Source organism: Frieseomelitta varia, unplaced genomic scaffold (assembly GCF_011392965.1).
Source record: "Frieseomelitta varia isolate USP_RPSP 00005682 unplaced genomic scaffold, Fvar_1.2 scaffold_613, whole genome shotgun sequence".
NCBI classification, from domain to species: Eukaryota; Metazoa; Arthropoda; class Insecta; order Hymenoptera; family Apidae; genus Frieseomelitta; species Frieseomelitta varia.
The window spans coordinates 17,478-39,984 of record NW_025110383.1 but is presented as its reverse complement, the minus strand read 5'-3'; the positions used below and the strand labels follow the sequence as shown (position 1 = coordinate 39,984).

At 35.2% G+C, this 22,507-nt stretch overlaps 1 protein-coding gene across 2 annotated transcripts in view; it reads right to left on the bottom strand.

The window, feature by feature from the left end:
- The window catches only part of LOC122534558, a 26,039-nt gene extending 3,532 nt beyond the window's left edge, over positions 1–22,507 (bottom strand). For both annotated transcript variants that reach the window (XM_043665319.1, XM_043665320.1), the window contains exons 1-6: positions 22,350–22,507; positions 11,740–11,876; positions 11,360–11,513; positions 10,815–10,903; positions 2,299–2,442; positions 641–895 (exon numbers count right to left, since the gene is read on the bottom strand). In XM_043665319.1, the coding sequence (XP_043521254.1) occupies positions 641–895; positions 2,299–2,442; positions 10,815–10,903; positions 11,360–11,513; positions 11,740–11,839 (742 nt within the window). In that variant the 5' untranslated portion in view covers positions 11,840–11,876; positions 22,350–22,507. The remainder of the gene's footprint in view (positions 1–640; positions 896–2,298; positions 2,443–10,814; positions 10,904–11,359; positions 11,514–11,739; positions 11,877–22,349) is intronic.

Below are 22,507 nucleotides of genomic sequence, written 5' to 3'. Positions count from 1 at the left end.
TGTTTCAGTTCTCGTTACTATTGTCTTTTCTTTTTTTTTTTCGTTTCAAGGCAAACTAAACAAAACTAGTGTCTAGAAAAATTATATTTAAATCTTGGTACTTTTCTTCGGATCGCGGAATTTTTGATCCTTGATCCGAAGGTTCCATCTTGCCGTGTGATTCATTGTAATGTCTTCAGAAAAATTTTGTTCAGATTCAAGTCTAAATTCTAAAAAGACTAGCAAAAGGTTTATACTCTTCATTTTTGAACGTAAGAAAAGAAAAAAAAAAAAAATAGCTGGAGTATATTTGAAAATTATTAAGTATTTTTTTTTGAACAGGACTTTGATTAAAAAAAAAAAAAGAAAGAAAAATTAAAAAACTATTTCTCGTTCTTTGTCTAGAAGAAAAATTATCGTACTATTTCTTGCTCTTTGTCTGGGAAGACGAATCTTTTTTTTTTTTTTTAAGACTATTATTTCATAGTTCGATTCATATTTGCACATGTATATTAATCTTTAAATAGCATCGTTGGATTCTAAGTGACTGCAGTAATTTAGCAATATGCCTTGATCTGTACAATGACATCATTTTCTCAGACAAAGAGCGACCTTTTATTCGCGAAAACGTCGCTAATAGCAAAATAAAGTAGCTACATACCGAAAGGCCTGATCGGATGTCGGCTCCACAGGTAGCTACGTTTAACAGGACTAAGGTAACTGTCCCTCAGATAGAACGGGGTGGCTTTCTGAGCATAGCTCGGAATATAGGGAGCATAGCTTGGGTACCACCATGGATCTCTGGTAAACGCACTGATCGGTGCCATCGGTGATGGTTCGAGAAGATCGAATAGAGGTTTCTTGCGTAACAACGAGGGGAACGATGGTAAGTAATCGTAATCGGTCACCAAGTTGCCTGAAATTAAAGAAATCACGTTCATTTATACATTCTTAGTTTGTGTATTCTGCAGTTTCTAATTTTAATGAGCTGTTCGCGTGTCAAAAATTACAATGACGCTGTAGAATCTTTGAAAATTGCAAAGAAGAAGAATTGCAATATTAACGAAAAAAAGTAAGTTACAAGTTACTCAATGTTTGAATGATTGAACAGAGCTTTGAGTTGGAGATTATACTGATAAAAGAGAAAAGAGTCTGTTTTAGATTTTAAGTTGTAAATTATTCAGTAGAAAACGATGATCATGCTGAAGTAATTGAACAGTGTTCTAAGTTTAAAATTTTTAACAGAGGATTGCAAATAAAATAATATGAAATATGTAAAATATAGAAGCCGAAAGAAACTGTTCAACTGCGAGTATCTCTTCAACAAACGAAAATTGCAAAGAAGAAGAATATTAACGAAAAAAAGTAAGTTACAAGTTAATCAATGTTTGAATGATTGAACAGAGTTTTGAATTTGAGATTATACTGATAAAAGAGAAAAGAGTCTGTTTTAGATTTTAAGTTGTAAATTATTCAGTAGAAAACGATGATCATGCTGAAGTAATTGAACAGTGTTCTAAGTTTAAAATTTTTAACAGAGGATTGCAAATAAAATAATATGAAATATATAAAATATAGAAGCCGAAAGAAACTGTTCAACTGCGAGTATCTCTTCAACAAACGAAAATTGCAAAGAAGAAGAATATTAACGAAAAAAAGTAAGTTACAAGTTAATCAATGTTTGAATGATTGAACAGAGTTTTGAATTTGAGATTATACTGATAAAAGAGAAAAGAGTCTGTTTTAGATTTTAAGTTGTAAATTATTCAGTAGAAAACGATGATCATGCTGAAGTAATTGAACAGTGTTCCAAGTTTAAAATTTTTAACAGAGGATTGCAAATAAAATAAATATAGAAACCGAAAGAAACTGTTCAACCGCGAGTATCTCTTCAACAAACGAACATTTTATGTACACACCGAATCCACTAAATCATCAGGCAATTTCTGTCTCCTATCGTCTAACGTAATGACTCCATTAAAATCTGATGAACGATCTATAAATCCTCACAAGTGTTCCCATAAACGAACGTTACGAAGATACAACAATAATTTATTTATCTTCTTCGTCGTCTTTTTACTTTACTATTATTCACTAACGATAAATTCTTTACGAAGATTCAACGTCCAAAAAGTAAAGTTCCACTATCCATTCACTTAAACTTATTAGCTCCGTTCAATCGGACTTCATTATCAGCTTCGTTCACTCAGATTTCCTTATTAAGTTCTACGTTCTACGCGAGCCAACGTTCGAGGAACAACTACGTTTAATAAATTAAAATGACAGGAAGTGAAACGTGAGAAACGAGGAGATACTCACCGTGAATATCGAACAATCGTTTCGTACTGAGAGGAGGGCTAATGTGCCGAGCCAGCAAAGGCGTTTTACTCGGATACAGCTTGTCGATGTCTGCCAAGCGGTTCAGATGATCGGCCCAAGCTTGCTCAGGGTCGAACGGTTTCGCTGTATCGTGATATTTATGGCAATGAAACAAAAATTTATACGTGGCAATGTTCCGTGCATTCCTCATGGTCTCACCCCCTCTTCCCCTCCCGATCTTTTTGATACACGATCAAAATAATTAATCGCAACCACCTCGGTTACTTCTGCTTGCTAACATTATACAAAGATCTCTGTATATACAAGGATCCTTCCCATTTATTATTAGACTTTGAGTATTATTTACATCTTCTGCCTGGTTGCGTTGAAGTTTATTTCGATTATTTCGGCGTGACGAACAAAAGTAAAAAAAAAAATAATAATTGAGTTTGAGATGAAACAATGTGATAATAATTTGAAAGAAAAGGTAATTTTTCAATGATACATGGTGTGCAATGTATGCTTCAATTTTTCTCGGAATACTTCTTTACATTATTGCCAGATTTTTTTTTACCAAACGTAAAATGCTTTTCGAAAAGCATTTAAATGTCAAGAATTGCAACAATTGCAAAATTTGTTTTAATATATTTGTTTAAATTTCTTATATTATTATTTTTTTTTTTTTTTTCTTTTTTCTATTTCTTATTGCAATCAGTGGGGTTCAACCTATATAGGAATGCAGTCGATAGAGTTATGCAACATCGAGAATCCAACAGATCGTCGGAAGTATATTACGTGACCTGTGCATTTAACGCGCAAGCATTACACGAGATATTGATTTGTCTTGTAGGTAATCGATGACGAGGCGCGAATTTCTCGACGTTGCATGATTAAAACAAACCGCCAGTCTAGCGACGAGAGCATTTTTCATTTTACTGAATATTTTCTTGACAAATCGGGATCAACGAGGAACCGCAACTTTATTTCAACGTGTCAAGGGAATTAATTCTAATTCTTTACACTTGATTCGTCAACGAAATGTAAAAAATCCTCTCGTGGCTCCCGCCGTGTACAAAATACGAGCAAAAAGTCGAATCAGATTTGTCGTAAATCGGATTCAATTTTTTGACACAGGCTTGAATGTGACTCTCGAGTAAAGAATGGACACACAGTATTATTAAAACTATCGAAACTATTAATAAGTTAATAATCACAAAGAAGAAAATTATATATCTTTGAATATAATTATCGGCAATAATTTTCCTGAATGACAATTGATAATTTTTGTTTTATATTTCTACGGAGTTTTATTTAATTTAAAATTAACTTAATTAATAATTATTAAATTAAATTAATAATTAATTTAAATAATAATTTTATTTAAAAATTGAAAGATTGATAATTTTTGTGAAAAGAAATATTTTATATTTCTACGGAGTTTTATTTAATTTAAAATTAATTTAATTAATAATTATTAAATTAATAATTAATTTAATAATTATTAATTATTAAATTAATAATTAATTTAAATAATAATTTTATTTAAAAATTGAAAGATTGATAATTTTTGTGAAAAGGAATGTTTTATATTTCTACGGAGTTTTATTTAATTTAAAATTAATTTAATTAACAATTATTAAATTAAATTAATAATTAATTTAAAGAACAATTTTATTTGAAAATTGAAAGATTGTTTATTCTCGAATTTTTATCGTATATGGTATCCATTTTTTACTCGAAAAGAATTTATATTCCATCGAGAAGGACATCGATGACATTCTACAGAAAAAAGATGGTGATGAGAAAAAGAAATGTACAACAAGTCCACATAAACAACATGTCACTAAACTATCGGAGATGCTTGAGATTCATCTTCTCTAATTGTCTTTCTTCGATGAATCGTTTCCGTGTGTTTATCATATGCTACAATCTACGTGTGACAATAACACCTAATGTGTGAAGAAAACCGTGCGTACTATTGGTTCGCGATTTCGTCGCGAATTTGGCCGAATTTGTGCTGAATTATTATTATTTCTTGATATATCTTCTCTGTTTTAGTATTTTTAACTTTAAGCGTCTACGTGTTATTGTTAAAAGAAGACTTTCTTTCTTGGTAGTAACAGTGTCTCGTTAAAATTTCAAGCGCAGTGTCATGCAGTGTCGACGAGTGGCATTTAAATCAGATATGGTGATATATCTTAGGGAGAGGAATCATCACTGTTATTCTTCATATTTTTATAACAACGAAACTCGAAACAATGTCGAACCAAGGACCAAGATCCTTTTATCCAACGTGGTCTTTAGAAAATGAGTCAAAATATTCCACTCTTTACGTTGCGCGAGAAAAATAGTGACAAGCTGTTAATAAACGTGCAAATCGGTGCGCACGAAAGTCGCAAGTTAGGATTCACAAGGGTTCTGTCCCCGTTTTCAAGTATTCTTCCAAAAGCCGTGCGTGTTCCACCTATTCGTAGCAAGCTATTGATATACATGTGTACAGTGTGTAATGAAAGCTCATCGAAGCACGATTCTTTCCTTCTAAAAAAAAAAAAAAAGAAAAAGAAAAAAAAGTGAAACGAAGTATTCGAGCCGCTCTCGCAGGAAAAAAAGAAATGAAGTGAAATGTGGTATAACACGACGCCACGTAACGTGTAAATATTGCATACTGACCTGTTTAGGGGTGAAAAATACCGCCTCAAAAAATCGCATCCTCTCCGAGAGCGGAAGACAAAAAAAAAAGAAGAGAAAAGGAACGATCGGACGTTTGCCAAAAAGTATTACTTTTTTTTTTTTAAGCTTCTCTCGCCGATCGTTCAACGCAATAATAACGCAATTCACTGAGAAACTCGGCTGCCCGATTTTTTCGAAACACCGATTTTTCTACCGAGTCTATGCCATTATCTACGCCTGTGGTTTTATCAGTTTTCGAGAATTACTTTCATCCTGTTAATAAGTCGCTGCCGAAGGAAAGAATAAATTATATTTATTAGACTGTTGGAAATTTCTTTTGGCATATTTCTGTCATCGTCTTATAGAAGCAAGTCGTTTGTTCCTTGAGATTTGATATCAAACTCATCGTTTACGTAATGAGGCTGAGAAATTGGCAAAAAAGTGTCAGACGATCAATTTGGCTTCTGGAAGATTCAGAAACGCAGAGCATTTGATGTACTTTTTTACTTTTACTTTGTTGTGCACGTTCCGTGCGCTTCTTCACATTCCAATTTCCCAACATGGTTAAACATCCGCAGTCTAATAATTATATTTGTTTGGCGAGGAAGTACGTGTTTCTACAAATTTAACAAATGTATTCACGTCATATGTTTCTATATGTCATTTGGACATCGTTTGAAACTGTTCGTTTCGACGTTACTCTCTCACCAACTGAATATTATCATTGATAAGCAAGTAAAAAGGTTGGAGCTAAAAGGGGTCGGATCGAGAGAGAGGTGGAAAAAAAATTTTACATGCCATCTCCTGAAAAAGATAGAAATTTTTGGATCTAGCTGTAATTAATCATCACTTGTTAGTCGGAGGAGAAAGAAAAAAAAAAAGAAAAATAGAAAGTGTATTAAAGCGTGTATTAATTGGAGTGTTTGTGTCAATTGCTCCACATCGTCGTTGTGTCTCTTTCGTTCAAACGTTATGTTCTATTTATCAAAAGTTACGATAAGAAAAAAAAAAAGAAAGACATAAAAACTAGAGAATTGAAAGAAGAAAATGGAGATTAGATTAGAAGTGACAAACATTGGATTACTCTCGGATAAACGAGTAGCAAACGTTGGGAAACGTGAAAGCGTCGAGAGAAAATTTCCAGCTTTTCCAAGTTTGGCGGCCTCCAATATTGGATCACTCCTTTTATTTCACTCCCTTTGCTCTTTTTTCTTTTTTTTTTTTTTTTTTTTTTTAATCTCTCTTCTGTTCTAAGTCTCGTGGCTATTCTTTCTCTGACAAATCCAGCCTTTTACTACAATTATCACGATCGAATCGTACGCTCTTCCTTGCAATTACCTATCAGAATATCGTTCTCTCATTTCGTTTCATTTCGTCTCTCGTTCTTCCCGATCCAAATTAGCGCAATCATGCTGCAACCTCCACCTCAGCTGCAATGTTTAATGTCTCCTAAATATCGTTCGCCGTCGAAAACGGAAATAAGACGAGATTAAAAGGAAAGAAGAAAAGACAGAACGCTTTTGATTTCACGCCAAGGGAAGGAGAAAAATCAAGAATCGACGCTTCTCGCTTTTGGCGAAACGCAACGAAAAATATCGCATTTCGAGAGAAGAAAGAAAAAAAAGAAAAAACACCGGTCCGCACACAATTACCAAAGATCGTCTCAAAAAGGTAATCACAAAATCGATAAAACATGTTGAAAAGAATACAAGTCTGTCTTCGGACACTTCTGTCAAAACACCTCTGAAGATACAAAACGATGATCAAAAAAAAAAAAAAAAAGAGAGTTGTTGACAAATTATTAGCAAAAAGACACGTGGTGGTTCGTTGAGTCACTTGATTTTATTGGAATTTTTATTTCACATGTTATACAGCGTGTAGCAGCTCTCTCGTGCTTGTTACAAAGCAGCCCATACTTTTTTTCATCCACATTTTTGGCCACTGTTTCGAGATGGCTTCGATCGTGTTTTTGTTTTTTTTTTTTTTCTTTTCCTTTTTCCAGGCTCTCGGGGAACCGTGGAAAGTCGTGACGTCTCTCTCGACGATCGTCTGAACAAATCGATGGAGCGAGAAATCCGAGCACTGAAGCGTGCGAGATCGTTGCTTTCGTTTTCGTTCGTCGACGAGGGAAATGGGTTAACAACGTGACGCGGGCAAGTGTTAGCGTGTTAGGCTATGTTGCGCATGATTCCAGCCAATTACCGTTGGATCTGATTTTCGTGCGCATATTCTCCTTGTTATGCAGTACGAAACGAAAAGTGTCAGACTGACTTTCGAAACTTTTGTTGCAGGGATTTGCACAATTTGGGGGGAATTGATCTCTGACGAGGATGCATGTATCAAGTACTCAGTGGAATATTGGACATTGGATATATAACTGAGAAACGTGACCTATATATATATATTTTTGATTGATAGTAGACCCACTCGAAATATGGAAATCAAGTATTCGATCATACTTTCGAGATGCTAATGTAAATTTGGAGATAAGAATGCTATTACCTTCTGCAACGTTAAGCAAATGTCAGGTGTTAGTTTTCGATGTCACGATTAACGTCTCGAGCTGTAGTCGTGCGAATGTGTTTAACAAGTAAGTAACCGAAAATCAAGCATTCTTCGATTCGAGGCAATTTGAATTAATATTAATTATAGATTTACAAATGTGAAACTCTGTTCAGAAATGAATCGTACTTTCACTCTAAGCTAACTCTCAGAGATTCACATCTGAACACCTTAATTAATAATTTATTAACATTCCTCTAATCGTGTTTGAGGCCCAGATGAAATTCCTTCTCAACGCGACGTTTCATTCAGCTTTTTATCGTAGATACTTCAGAGGCCACGGAAAATATAAAAATTATTTCCTCGATATAAATTAGCTTGTAATACTTGAGAAGAAGTTCTTCTTACACGTAGCTTCAAACGTTATAAAAACGCGAAAATGAAACAACACGAGTACCGACACGAGTCGCTTCCAAGCTCGAGACGCCAATCGCTGGTCACAGTTATTGTAACACGGGTTGGTTAGCATCTATGTAAAATTATGGGCAGGTTAGCGTCGCGCAAGATGTCAATATCCTTCCTTCGTATGCAATGACGAAGTAGCACGTGGGTAGTAAGCGTGTTTCGCTGTCTAGTCTGCCAGTGTCGTGCAATTTGCTGTCGTCTAAGACCGCTCGAATCGACGACGCGATTGAGTAAAAGCCACTTGTCGGGTCTAGTGCCTGGAAAGAAATTAGAATCAGAGCTGCATGCGATTCGTCTGTTCCCTTTCAGTTGCAGATTCTTTCTTATTTTCATTTTTTTTTTTTTTCTTTTTTGGTCATTTATCTGGACAAACGACGAGCAACGTGGATGATGACGATGACGATGACGATGACGATGGCGGTTGGTGGTTTTCGTTTTTTTTTTTTTCTCTTGGACGATGGCGTGAAGAACAAAATGCATGAGCAAAGTAAGAGAGATCAGTGAGCCGATGATCGATGAACGATGGATCCATGATGCCTGGCCGTGTTTCTGTCTGTCGTCTGGTCGTTGAGTCGTCGCCATTTCCATCCATCGACACTTGCAATGTTGACGACAACGAACAACAATATGTGACACATCCACCGATGTTTAGGATTTCCGGATTATTAATCGTATTAATCGTATTAATCTAACTGTGTTAATCTCACTGTTTGATGCCTGATCCCTGTTGAGCTTTCTGTTGAACACTTTGCTACGTTTAGTTTGGTTTTAATGTTTGTACGGCTTTCCAGCCGAGACTTGTAGTTTCTTAACAGAGATGGGCATTGCTTTTGCTTGGCTATTTGCAATTTCGTTTAGTATTATTTAGCTTATTATTGCCATTGTTACCGAGATTTGTCTGACAGAAATTAATTGATCGTTCGAGGCTATTGAACAGTCGAGTCCCGTTCTGTTATTGCAAGCAATTATTGTTTCAGTATCATTATTACACTCACAATTGCGCTTCGATGAATTTTTATTTTAATAATTATTTTAATTGACATTATAACTGCACTGTTATCGTAGTGTAGTACGCGTTAGTGTTACTCGTGGCAGGGGGAAGCAGCCTTGAATCGTTGATTAATTTTTGACAGACTTTAGCGCACCGATTCGTTCTATAAATGTACTGTTGCCTCTCTATTAAAATTGATCATTCACTGATTATTCACTGAGTTGAAGAACACATGTGCCGCGTTATTATTCGTTTAGCATTGGCAGCCACGATTAAATGACACGGAAATTATATCAATACCAGGATCTTCGATGGCATGCTATCTACGATCGAATAACACGCGAACCTCTAACAAACATTTCCATCAGCGCGATCTAATTAATCGTTAATTGGCTGTGAAAATCATTTCTAGCCCATCTCTGATGCACAGCTAATTACCACAATTAATGAAACGTCAGCGAACGGTAAATGGAGCGTCGATCATCAGTGGATGTTAAGCTACTCTTCATTAAAAAAAAAAAAAAAAAAAAAAAAAAAAAAAAAAAAAGAAAGAAGTAAAAAATCACCGCGTATTTCGTTTGAAAAGATGCGAGAGAAAAAGAAAAATGAATCGTTGAAAATTTCGCGAGGCAAGACAAGTCTTGGGACATGTTTACAACATAATAATATATATATATATATATATATATATATTTAGACGTATAGTATAGATGCATGTTTTTCATAATAGCGACATTTATAAGTATAATAACTTAGAATACAAAGTGTACGGAGTAAAGTAAAGTAATTGTAGTGTTACACATAATTATGGCGTATGATTCTGTGTGGTACATGAAGAGAAAAAGGTGTCGTGAGGCACGGATCGTAATGTAAATCATGAACTTCAAGGATTGAATTACCAGGTAAAATTACGATCCGGGAGAAAATGTCAAAAACAGGTACGTGTCCAAGAGTGCATACGCATTTCACACGTCGGATGGGCATAACATATAACAATACAAAGGTATACTCTCTCTCTATCTTCCGGAGCATGTCTCCCGGCCTCCCGTTTCAGTTTCTTTCTCTCGTTTCCACTTTCTTTTTAGTCACGATCGAGTGCAGGCAAAGGTGGAGGGCTTTTATTTTATATAAGGACACGAGACGGATCCTCGATAGGGTGGCGTTTCTGGCTTCTGCGAAAGGCACCTGGGAGGGAAAAATTCACGAACGCACGCGGAACATTTGCACCTCCGACAAAAAGTGAATTGCATTGTCTTTATATAGCCTCTCCAGCCCTTAATTTAGGTGTTCAACGGCTCGTCTGAATTGATCTCGTTTGCTCGACAGACAGAAGCCAAAAGCGCCTGGTTACATATTAATGAAGACGAACTTAAATTAATAACTAGAGGAGGAAAACCCCGAGAACGAGCAGTTATAATTAATTAATTAATTAATTAATTAATTGGATTCAACGGTACGGCGACGATGATGCTTTCGTTCCACATTCTCATGCGTTTTCTTTTTTTTTTTTTTTTTTTTTTTTTTTTTCTCTCTTTCGTTCATTCTCTTTTCCGTTCTCACTCAGGTCTTTTTTGCTTTCATTCGTTATTTTTTTTTCTTTTTTGTTTCTTTTTTGTTTCTTTCTTTTTTTTTTTCTGATACTAGCGTTTTCATAATTATGTTCGTAGACGTTCGAGATGCGTGTGTACAACAACGTTTATGCTTTCCAAACTTTCTTTTCGTTTCGTTTCGCGCTTCTCTCTCTGTTTTCGAGTTTTTCTGTACGATTGTTTATTTTTTTTTTTTTTTGTCGTTTTTGTATTACTTTTTTGTTTTATTTCGGTTTGATTTGCTTTCACGACGTTGTTCACTCTCTTTGGACTTTTGCTCAGAGTTCTTTAGTACGTACCGGGGGTGAAGCGTTCTACAGGTTTGTATTGATGCGGGTAGATCTGCCTCGGTGAGTAACCGTAGATCTCACGATGGACGGGCAGGTACCTGCAGGGATTAATACTTGTTTTAGTAAAGAAAAAAAAAAAAGGTACACTTTGTCTTATATTTCTAAAAAATGATACACGTGATTCGATTATAGCACGGCCTTTAAAATCTTATCGATTGGATCGATATTCTGTTTGTTTCTACAATGGATAAAAAGGATATTCGCACATACAACCTTCTTGTATTTCTTTTCACGTTAGACTTTTTAAAAATTTTGAAACATTCCATAAAAATATTTGATTCAGATATAATATATTCGTTATAATATAGAATAATATGACAACATAATTTATTACTTAATAACGTAACAATAATATTTATCCTTTGTCATATAAAACGCCTACCTAAATTATTCACATTATCAAAGTTTTAACGAGGTATTGAGTCTTCTATCGCAAGTATCGATCGAGACGTCGTTGGTTAAGAAGTTTTCGAGGATAATCTTAGAAGTCTCACCTGTATCCAGGAACGTTGATGCGATCAGCCGCGTGCAAGGGATTTTCAAAGATAGATTTTCCAAACGGCCACGTGGCGGACAGTTCAGGGTAATCCGAGCGAAAAATACTGCGGGGTCTATGCGTGTGTTCAGGGGCTCTGATATCGTCGGTGCCTGTCAACAATAACAATTTTATTAGCTCGTCAATCCTCTCAGAGTCGTTCATTCTCAATTACGCCTCTAGGAACATCGCGCGGATAACTGAGATGAATTACAATGTACATCTGTAAAAATCTTTCAAATTTCTCCAGCAACGAGTGAGATATTTTCGTTCGAAATTAATTCTTCAATTGGAATCCATTTGGATGAATTTTCGTAATAAAAACGAACAAAGGAATACCTTTTAAGGCTCGGACGTAACTTTGCCAGAATTTGGCCTTCCTTGTGATGGGCTCGTTGCGCCCGATCATGTCGAGATTGCTTCTAAAGCGCGCGTCCATTTTGCCGCTCTACTGAACTGTTAACCACACTCGTTCGCTAAAACAGACAATAAATTTCTTATGATCTCTGCGAGCAGGTATTTCTACTCTCTTTTTTTCTTTTCAACGTGCTGAAATATCTCGTTGTTCTGTATCTATTCGCGTCAGGGATGGAAGATCGACGATTTGGATTCAGATTCGATGTAGGAATTGCTCTTCCTTTGTTTAAAATTTTGTATTAGCGATATTTAGCGGTTGCGCTGGCAATTTTTAAAAGGATCAAGTGTTAATTGTCGCAATGACGTGAATTATTTGTTAGTTAATCATTTGTACGAGGAAGATTGTTTGAAACAAGTGCAGAGCATTGTGTACGTTAGTTTCATTTCCAATTAGAAATACCAAAGCATGCCAAATTTCAATTTAGTATAATACTTTTCAAGTGAGACCGCTGAAAATGGTAAATGGAAATGCAATAAATTTGAATGAAAGATTAATTTTCTAGGAGCACGATTTGCAATCGTAGCAGTATAATAGATTGCGTTTGAAGTTGGAAAATTTAAAATACATTTTTAAAAAAAGTTAGAAAATTTAAAATACATTTAAAAAAAAATTTGAAGTTAGAAAATTTAAAATACATTTAAAAAAAAAGAACAGCATTGTAAAATGTATTTTTTACTGAGATCTAACGGAGTATAACAACGCAACAAATTTAGGGCCTGTAACGCTAGCAGACAGTGAACGCGCTAAAAATAAAAAACTTATGGATGATAATTCGCAAAGGTGCTTGTTGGCATCCTGTCGTTTTCTAAGTATAGTAACACGCAATTTTTCGCGGTCGATTTCTTCATCATTCTTGTTAAACGCAACTTTATAATTATATACTCTTACGACTACTATTTAAAACTCGAACAAAAATAAATTTCATTAACACCTAGTGCCGTACTATCTAGTACTGGCACCTCACACCACTGTGATCACGTTAACATTAAACGTTGTACTTAATAGAATTGTGAAAACCCTATAAATTAATTGTACTTTTAATTTAGAACTACCGACGATTAGAATGTGAATCCTTAGAGCAATTGAAATGAACAAGGAATGAAAGAAAAAAATTTTTTAAAATAATGAAGAACATAAGGGAGGAGTCATTGAAATTTCTAAAATTACAGTCTTGCCTGTAATTTCTAAAATTAACAAAATATCCGTAAAAAGTTTCAATTTATATAGCACAGGGATAAAACGTATTTTTAAACGTTTTATATACATAAAAGAAGAAACGTTAAATATCAATGAAACGTTTCATTGAATAAGAGATAGGGAAGTTCGAATTTGGTGGTTCGTATTCGAAAAGCTCGTAATCGTCCCGTTTTCGAACAGCCAGCGGTATTACGTGTATTACGATTGGTTGCGGCATTCCTCGGATCAGCCAATCGAGGACTGCGACACAAACAGGAGCATCGCCTTTTCTTTTTGTTGACGCAACGGTGCCGCTAAATTTAGGAACGCGCGCACTTCATACTCGGCCTGGATCATCCGAACGCTTTCGCACGTATTCCTATTTCATTCTCGGCAAGAGCGATCGAAGGTCATCGGGAATAAATTTGGAATACGTGATCTAAATCGACCGTCAACCATTAATGCCTGTTTTTGGCGACCAAGTTAATTCCTCCCTAATTACATGGTTAGGTTAATCACTGATTGGCGTTTCTACATAGTAATCGAACGAATCGTTGAGACTTAACGAACGCTTCTGTACTTTGACCGACACATATTTTCCTTAAGAATTACGATTATGATTAGATATTTGAAGAATTATTTATGGTTGCGCATATTTTTACTTTTCACTGATGAATTTTTGTAGCTGTCACATGTATTGAAGAATAATTTATGTTTAGAAACGTACATTTGGTCATATTGTGTTGTATAAAAAAATAATTCATCACATGGTAGTATTTTTTCATGTAATATATTTGAGTATTATGAGAAATCTTTGGTAAAAATGTTTTACTAACATGTGATTCTTTTCAAATTTGAGGCACATGGCGCCACTTATCTTGTACTGCAACTGTTACCAACTTTGTATTTAGCACGAGTAAATTAACATAAAGAGTCGAAAATACATAATACGATTCATTTTTTTTAACGAAGAAAGGAATTAACATATATGAATATTGAATAATAATTCGTTTTGTTGAAAAATTTTTAATGGTATGAAAATTTATTGTTTAAAGGTTTGCACACCTTAGTTGGAGACGTTGAGTTTGAACGTTCGGACGTGAAAACGAAACGCGGTTTTTTACAGTGCGATTTTTGTGTTTTCAATGATCGAAATTGAATAAATTATGTGGAAAATCATCAATTTGCATCATAGGTAATTGCTTTTTAATATATTTATTACTCAAGCGGTATAAATGTAGCAAAATTGCAAAAAAAATTTTCACAGGATGCAACGTTGCTACATTTCAACGGCAATTCAAATTTCTATTTGTAACGATGATGTATGATGCATTGTTAAATATCTTTATATATATATATTTCAATACAATTTTATTATGGGATAATAAATTTAATCATATTACAATGATATAGAAACTAAAATAAATTAATATATACGAGAAAGAGAATATTTATCTTTCTAATAAAAGTTAATATTTTACATCGTTGTACTTGCGTATATATACACATATATGCACAAGTAACTAGTTAAGAAATTTTGCACCAAGAAATCCATCTATCATTCAATTCGAAATCGTTCTGAATACAATTTCTTTTCTTAGGGTAAAATAGAACAATGAATAATATTCTGTTGTATTAACAGGTGTCTCTGCAGGCTGTATCAGTGAAGTGAGTGAATGTCTCTGCTTACAGAATTTCATAGGGAGGTATGTGCACAGATCCTATTATTATGAAATAATGTACCAAATATTTTGAATTTTAATTTCATCTAATTTCATGGATAACAATCCAAGCAACTATTAATTAAATCAATGTCTGTAGTTGTATTTACATAGATGATCTAGTTGCAATTCAATACAACATAATACAATACAGTTGAAATTTAGCTCTTTATACTATATAAACAATATAATTACAAGCACGAACATAATAATATATAATTTTTGATATTTTCGATAAAATATAATTATATTGGTTATTTTTATAATTTTCTGTATTAATCCCCCAAATTTTTAAAAAATTCATCAACAAATCAATCTGTATTGTATTATCTTAACATGAAATAGCTAGCATGTTATTTAATAAATATTTAGATTTACATAAATCAGCGAATCAAATATTTATGTTATTCTGCGAAAGATTTTGCCAGATTGTTAATTTATTAATGACGCTAGTACCAAAACCAAATGCATAATCTCATCAAATTTTTCAGCATTACATTTTGAAAGAATATAGAATATAAAGTAATATAATAAGATAATTTATAAGCTTTCTAATCGCGATAATAAAGTTAGAAGTAAAAGCAACCATCAAGTATTTAACGTTCATATTTAGACCTCATCGAAAATTAGTAGATTGTAGATTTATGTTTATACTAATTTAGATTTTCATGAACATAACTGAAACAATGGAATCTTTGTAGACGTTTCTCTTGTTCTTTATCGAGCAAAATCAAATATGGAATCTGAATAGAAATTCCTTCTATTTTCTAAGCAATGAATATTTCCCATATTTTGGAAAAAATTATATTAAAATTCTCCCCAATGAACGCACAATCGTTCAACAACCCAATATCGAATCTTTCACACTCTCTGCCGTACATAGACCCTCCGTTCTCTCTGTAAACGCGGCGGAGGGAAAAGGGAAAATAAGAAAGAGCTCGGTGGTCGTAGAACGATGCGCCGTGACGTAAGAGTCCCGGATTCGCGGTCGCTATATTTAGACTGCCCGGGCCCCGGTCCGTTTTTAGTCGGAAACAGGTGGACATCGAAGCCGTGCGAAGGCAGCATAGCCGACGAGCCTCTGCCTGACTTTGACCGATTTTCACGAACCCCCCCATCGGAATGGGCTTCTTTATGCGACGATAATGACCCATTAAACAAACACGTGTTCACCCTTCGATCTATGGAAAACCAACCAGACGAACACTTTGTTCAAATTGCTCAAACTCACCTCGAGACGTTCGAAAGTTTGACAGTTCGATAGTTTTTGCGCGTGCAACGTGGAGACGAAGGAAAATTATCACGCACGAGATGATCTAGTGACGAATTACTTTGGATTTTGTGAATGGAGTTAGTTGCTCGTTTGAGGATTTTTCAGAACGTTTACGTGTGCAGAGTGGAGGTGATTATATAGGATGATTTCAATTATGAAAGACTTTTCAAGAAATCCAGTTCAGAGATCGCCAAAGAAGTAACAAGAAATTTTCGTGGAGACAATTTCGGTGGAACAATTTTGAATGACCTGTTGAAATTTGGATAATTTCTTGATCTTGGAGTTTCCTGTCCTCGTTAATTCTGAGATACGATCACACGAAGTTAATTGGCAGCCAGTTGAAATATTCCCGTATTCTCCGTGACAAATCACAAATTACAACTCAAATTTCAGTCAGACTGAAATAACTGAAATTAACTTATTAAATTACCAAAAATATATAATGGACCGTAGCACGCGTGTAATCTAGACGGCTGCCTAAAAATAATCTCGCCGTGGTCAAGCAAATCATCCGGGGCGTGGGTCCAAAAACTGAAAATACACGCCGCGCGCGATGTTTTTCGTTCGCTGGCTTACAACCGCGTTAGGTTCTTCTTGCAACGGCGTTCCACTTCGGTGCGTCATTATGGTCCCGCGTACCGTTTAAATGACCTGTCTTTGGGAATTGAATAATCAGAAACGTTTGCCAGACTACTGGCCAGACACGTGGATGGACCTCGATGACAGCTGATAGCATTAGGTGCCCCCGACACCTGTTACTTCTTTGTTTCGTCGTTCTCTGCCAGCACCGATCGCGTCAGAATGTATCACGGTTAAGAGTGTTCAAGGCTTGGCTGTGATCTACGGATTCTTTGGACGGGTCGACTATGCTTCGAATATGTTTCACCGGAATGTTTCGTCTTTGGGTTCTGGTTTTGTTACGACATAGAGAGTAGAATTTGTAATCTCTGGGAAATTTCAATGAACAAAGGATCTACCGAATACGTATGATATGCGAGATCTACGTACAGTAGATAAGCTCGAATTTTTATAAAAATAACTCGGAAAAATGGAACTTGGACGAAAAAATTATTTTATGTATCAAGCGTAGCGAATGTCATATTTTGAATATTTTTCCAGTTTATGTATTAAATTTTGCAGTTTCGCCATTTAAATTCCACTTTCTTTCAGGGGAATTATTAAATTATTCCGAGTATTCTGATAGTTACTCTATCGGTTCCATTTCTTCATTTAGGTTCATAAAAATATAAAATTCTCTATCCGCAGTCAATTAATTCTAGTTTGGTTAAAAGATTTAGGTAGGCCAGTGAACTGGTCGCAGAAATATTAATGAGTAGCCAATTACTTTAGTTATTGAGATATTTTATTTTGAATAATGAGATGTTTTGTTTTGAGATTATGTAAATTAATTAGAAGACTTGTATGTAGCAATTTTTGGAGATTTGACGAAATTAGTGTGCGAATTGAAATATATTTTCTATTTTTGATTGCGATTTGAAATTACAATACATTTAATATCTAAATTTATGAATGTCATTATCAAATAATCTCAATCTGTCAGAGTATACTTTAGAACGTATATGCTATCTGTTCGATGTAATTTCTCACACTACGAATTAATCTCTTGTCTAAAAGGGATTTAAATAGTCAGACGAAGAATTTTAACTAAAATAACCATTTTCTATATTTTCTATAAATCAAATTTCTCCACTAAGTTACACTCGATTATTCATGATTGAAAATTGGAAATTAAACTTTTCACAGCCAAAAGAAATGAAAATTTCACCAATAAGGATTCGGTTCCATTGACATTAGCTTAGGAATTAGAGAAAAAAATTTCACAATAAGAATTTAATAGAAATTCAATAACACCTAGTTACTTAGTCAAATACGATGTCCGGTGTTGAAAAATTAGTTAGCGAACAAATTTTCTGTGTACGCTTCTTCGAGCAGCAATTTCGCGTGACTCGTTAAAAGCCAGATGAGAATGTATCACCAGGCGGAAGGAACTTTCGCACGCTGGCCTTCAATGTTGAAACTTTAACTATCAACTGAAGACAGCCAGCCCGACACGTTGCGGTGAAACACGAGAAACGGTTTAGCCCAGAAAATATCAGACGCTCGAAAGGGTTTCCTCTGCTCGAGTTGAAGTTCAGTGGAGCTCTTTAAAAATCAATAACCCGATGAATTGATGACGAATTGTGGTCACTTGAAACGAGCAAACCTTTTTAGCTTTCGAAAATTAAATCATTTCATTAGAGTTTTACGTAGAATTTCTTTAGAAAATAACAGAGAACTAAAGGAAAGTAGAACGTAATGTGTAGATACAAATCTTCTTTGAGATACCTTCTTTCGACAAATTAAAAATAGGTAAATTGATATTTAATTCTTGTGAAATATTTTTAGTCAGAAATTCGTATTCAGAGTTCCAAAAATAATTAGAAATACAAGGTGACGTAAATTCTGACTTAGAAACGTTCGACTCGATCTGCAAAGCGAACCTAACGGATAAACAAACAGTTCTGAATTTTTTCCACCGCGAGATCACGATTTCCACTATTCAGGATAATAAACGAAACTTCGGGAGCCGAAAGTAACGCAGTATCAAACTTGTGTATACGATGGAACTCATGCTCCGTTACGTAATCAACGTTAGAACGAAAAATATTCGAAAAGAGAACACCAAGATTCAAGCATTGAATGTAACAAATATTTATCGGACAAGTGAACTCTGTAAGTTGCAATGTCGATTGTTCTCAGATTTGTCACGCTTGGGTTAATGTCGCGAGGATGAAAATAGTCATTGACACACGTTTGTTGCAAATGTTTCGATTTGGAGTTTAAAGTTCTGTCACGGCAGGAAAGTCGCCTTTTCGCGGCGTTATATTTAGCCGGATGCGGCCGAAAGTAGTGACGCCTTAATTCGGTCAGACGCGTAGTTTAACTTGTCAAGCGGCGCGAGGCGCCTCTTGGCACTTGTGACGTATTCTATGATATTAAGAGAATGAGCAATCTGGAGCGTGTCACTTTGGTCGTTTGTAATTTTATACGCGTTACATCGTCCCAAAAATTCGCCACTATTTATCCACGTTGCTTCGCAACTTCCTGTCAGAACCCTGTCTGACGTGCGTCTCAGACAGAATTCTCGTTAAAAATTTTCGCAGTCTTGCACGATGCTAGCCTTAACGTATTGAACAGCTTCTGCGTATCAAAGGGCATTCAAATCTCTGATCCAAGTAAAAATATTTCACAAACCGCGTTCCCTCTTTCTTAATCTCGTTGAGAGAAACGAACTTTCTTGATCGAGGAACTCAACCTCAAGACGATTATTGAAAATGTTCGATAATTGTTGCAGATTGTTTCATCGTTTTTAGTACCATGTTGATCAGCGAGAAACAGATGACGTTCAGAACGTGGATCGAGCAAGATAGCGTTTATATTTCCTTGGCAAAACGTGTTTCGCGTGCTGCGTGATCGTCCCAGAAATCGTAGAAATGGAATTGTAACACTCGATAGTTTCAAAAGTATGAGTTAGTTGTCAAATACTACATAATTGACAATGTCTATGTATAAATATCAGCAATTGTTTGGAATAAAAATTCGGTTAGTATGATCAACTTTTATTATTTTGAAAAGTTATAGACAACTTAATCCTCGAGCAATTAATTTGTGTCTTATAACACTTAGGCGAGAGAAAAAATTTATAAACCATCAACATTTTATTATACTGTTACATCTGTCAGTCCTGAACAGTCTAGTCACAGTATCTTTTTTTACTCATCATATTATTATTTAGTGCTATTAGATTACTATTACCGACTATTAGACTTGTTTTCCCTTTGTACGTGTACACATGTATGTACATGTAGTCTATAGTGATCTTTAACCTCTAATTACATGTGACAAGTCTGTTACGCGTAAATCTTAAATTAATCAAATATGTACTATTTCAATTAGTGATTCAACTTTCTTAAAATAAGCAACTGGAGATGGTAGACATTTTTACATTTACTTTATGTTGTAGTAAATATCGAGGCTGTGAAATTAGTAACAAAATAAAGAAAGTTAGTTACACCAACTTTTACATCTGTGCGTTTACTAAATTTTATACTTATATATATATATATATATACTAAATTTTGTACTTATATATATATATATACTAAATTTTGCACTTTTACTGCATATATATGTCTACAGTAAAAGTGCAAAATTTAGTAAACGCACAAGTGTAAAAGTTAGTGTAACTAATTTTCTTTAATATATATATTATATATTTTATATAATAATAAATATATATGATATATAATAATATATATTATTACATAAAATATATAATTATATATATATATTAAAGAAAATTAGTTACACCAACTTTTGTACCTGTGCGTTTACTAAATTTTGCACTTTTACTGTACATATATATATATATATATATATACATACGTATACAGTAAAAGTGCAAAATTTAGTAAACGCAAGAGTTGGTGTAACTAATTTTCTTTAATATATATATATATTTTTATATAACAATATATATTATTATATATCATATATATTTATTTTACATATATTATATATATATATATATATATATATATATATATATATATATATATATATAAAAGAAGTGTTTCGCGTTTTAACCGAGCAGAAAGGGAGCGGCTATAACAGACAAGTCGGACTTGGCGGCATCCCGCGGATATTTTTATCCCGACGCAGGCACGCCGCGGGTGCGTTACATAATCGCCAAACAAATCGCTGCCAATTATTATAAACAATCCTCTCGATTGTATGATTGGCACACGCGCGTTCGTGTTCGAGCTCGAGCTCGTGTGTGCGCGCGCGCGCGCGCGCACGCCTTGGTACACATACTCGCTACGTTTCTACTATACTTTCGCGAAGCACGCGGCAGCAAACGGCCCGACCGGTCTGCCTCGAATTGGTATGCGATAGCAGCGAAACCGAGACGCGAGTCGCGCCAACTATTGCAAACGCGCTTCCACGAAATTAGAACTTCGATTCGGGACGCTGGTGTGTTCGCGACCGTGTATATCTCCACCAGCTCGTTCGATCGATCGATCGATCGATCAAACGATCGTTGAACGCACTGAGTCACTCAAGTATTATTTGAAATCTCTATCCAATCCAGTTTCGTATATATAACAAGTCGTTCGATGTTAAATCGAACCGTCGATCATATCAATTTCTCTCTTCCCCCCTCTAAATTTAAATTCTCTAATCACGGTGTAGTATTACTTGTAGCGTTATTCATGGTTTATATTTAACATCTCTCGTGTTTGTTCCTACTCGAAAGTTCATTCTTGTACTAGTTTATTAAATATGCGTTGTACGTGCAAGCGGATTGTTACTGTACGATTATTACTGCCGTGCATGCGTTATCGGAAGTAAACAATCAAGAATGCGTTCGTTCTATGAGACCTGCAACGATCAGTTTCCTAATATCTCTAATCGAGTTTCTTTGTTAAACTTAGGAAGTGACTAACATTTCGTCGCTAGCAGGTTCAAGTTCTGTCGCGTTTTTTCGTTGTAATTGTCGAGCATTGGGAAATTTATCAGATCGTTTTGGTCTCAAGGGTTGTCCAACAGTTAGGTCCATCATCAGGTGGAGGTCAATTCGCTCATAGTGCAATTAGTTCCTTTCAATCGTGCAGTTAGTAACATCGATTAGTCCCAAAAAAAGAAAAAAAAAAAAAAAATTGGAAAATTCCACGTCACAGCGCACGTTAGTGTGAATCAAACGAACGCAGTCGATGCAATCTGAAAATATTCGCAGACGTATGGTGTGTGAGTGTGCTAAAACAGCGCAGTCTAGGTTAATGGAAGAGCAAATTCCTACTAAATATACGCAGAGGACAAGCGCAGGCGAACCCACGTCCAGTCAGGCGTTCCTCTCTCTTTCTCTCTTTCTCTCTCTCTCTCTCTCTGATTTTTCCCCTGTTCCTTTTCACTGGCGCACACATAACGATCCTCGATCTTCCTTCGCCTCCTCGGAGGAAATCGTTCTTCTTCCTTGTCATCCACGATAGTGTCGCACTCGCGAAATTTATCTACCTCTTTCCCTTAACGTCGAGATCTCTCTCTCTCTCTCTCTCTCTCTTTCTTTCTCTCTTTGTCCCGAATTAATTAATCAATTCGTCAGGTCGTCACGCGATCGAAGAAACTGGTCTCAATCGTTTTCTCGACCGAGGTGGAACAGAAAGAAGAAGAAAGCGTAGAATAGAGAAGAAAGTGAAAGAGAAGAACTGGCAAGTAACTTTGGCGTATATGTCGACCGGTGGTTCGGTGGTCGATTGGAAATTAGCCCTCTTTTTTTTTTTTTTTTTCTTTTTTTTTTTACCTAAGTTTTTCGGACGACCGTTCGGTTCGGGGATTGGACCTTAGACTGGGCGGCTGCCGCCAAAAATGTAGACTAGTATACCGAGCGTCGGTACGGTGGCGCCGACCTGTCGGCGAGTTTCCGTGGCACGCCACGCGACATTTATGGCACAACCCCCG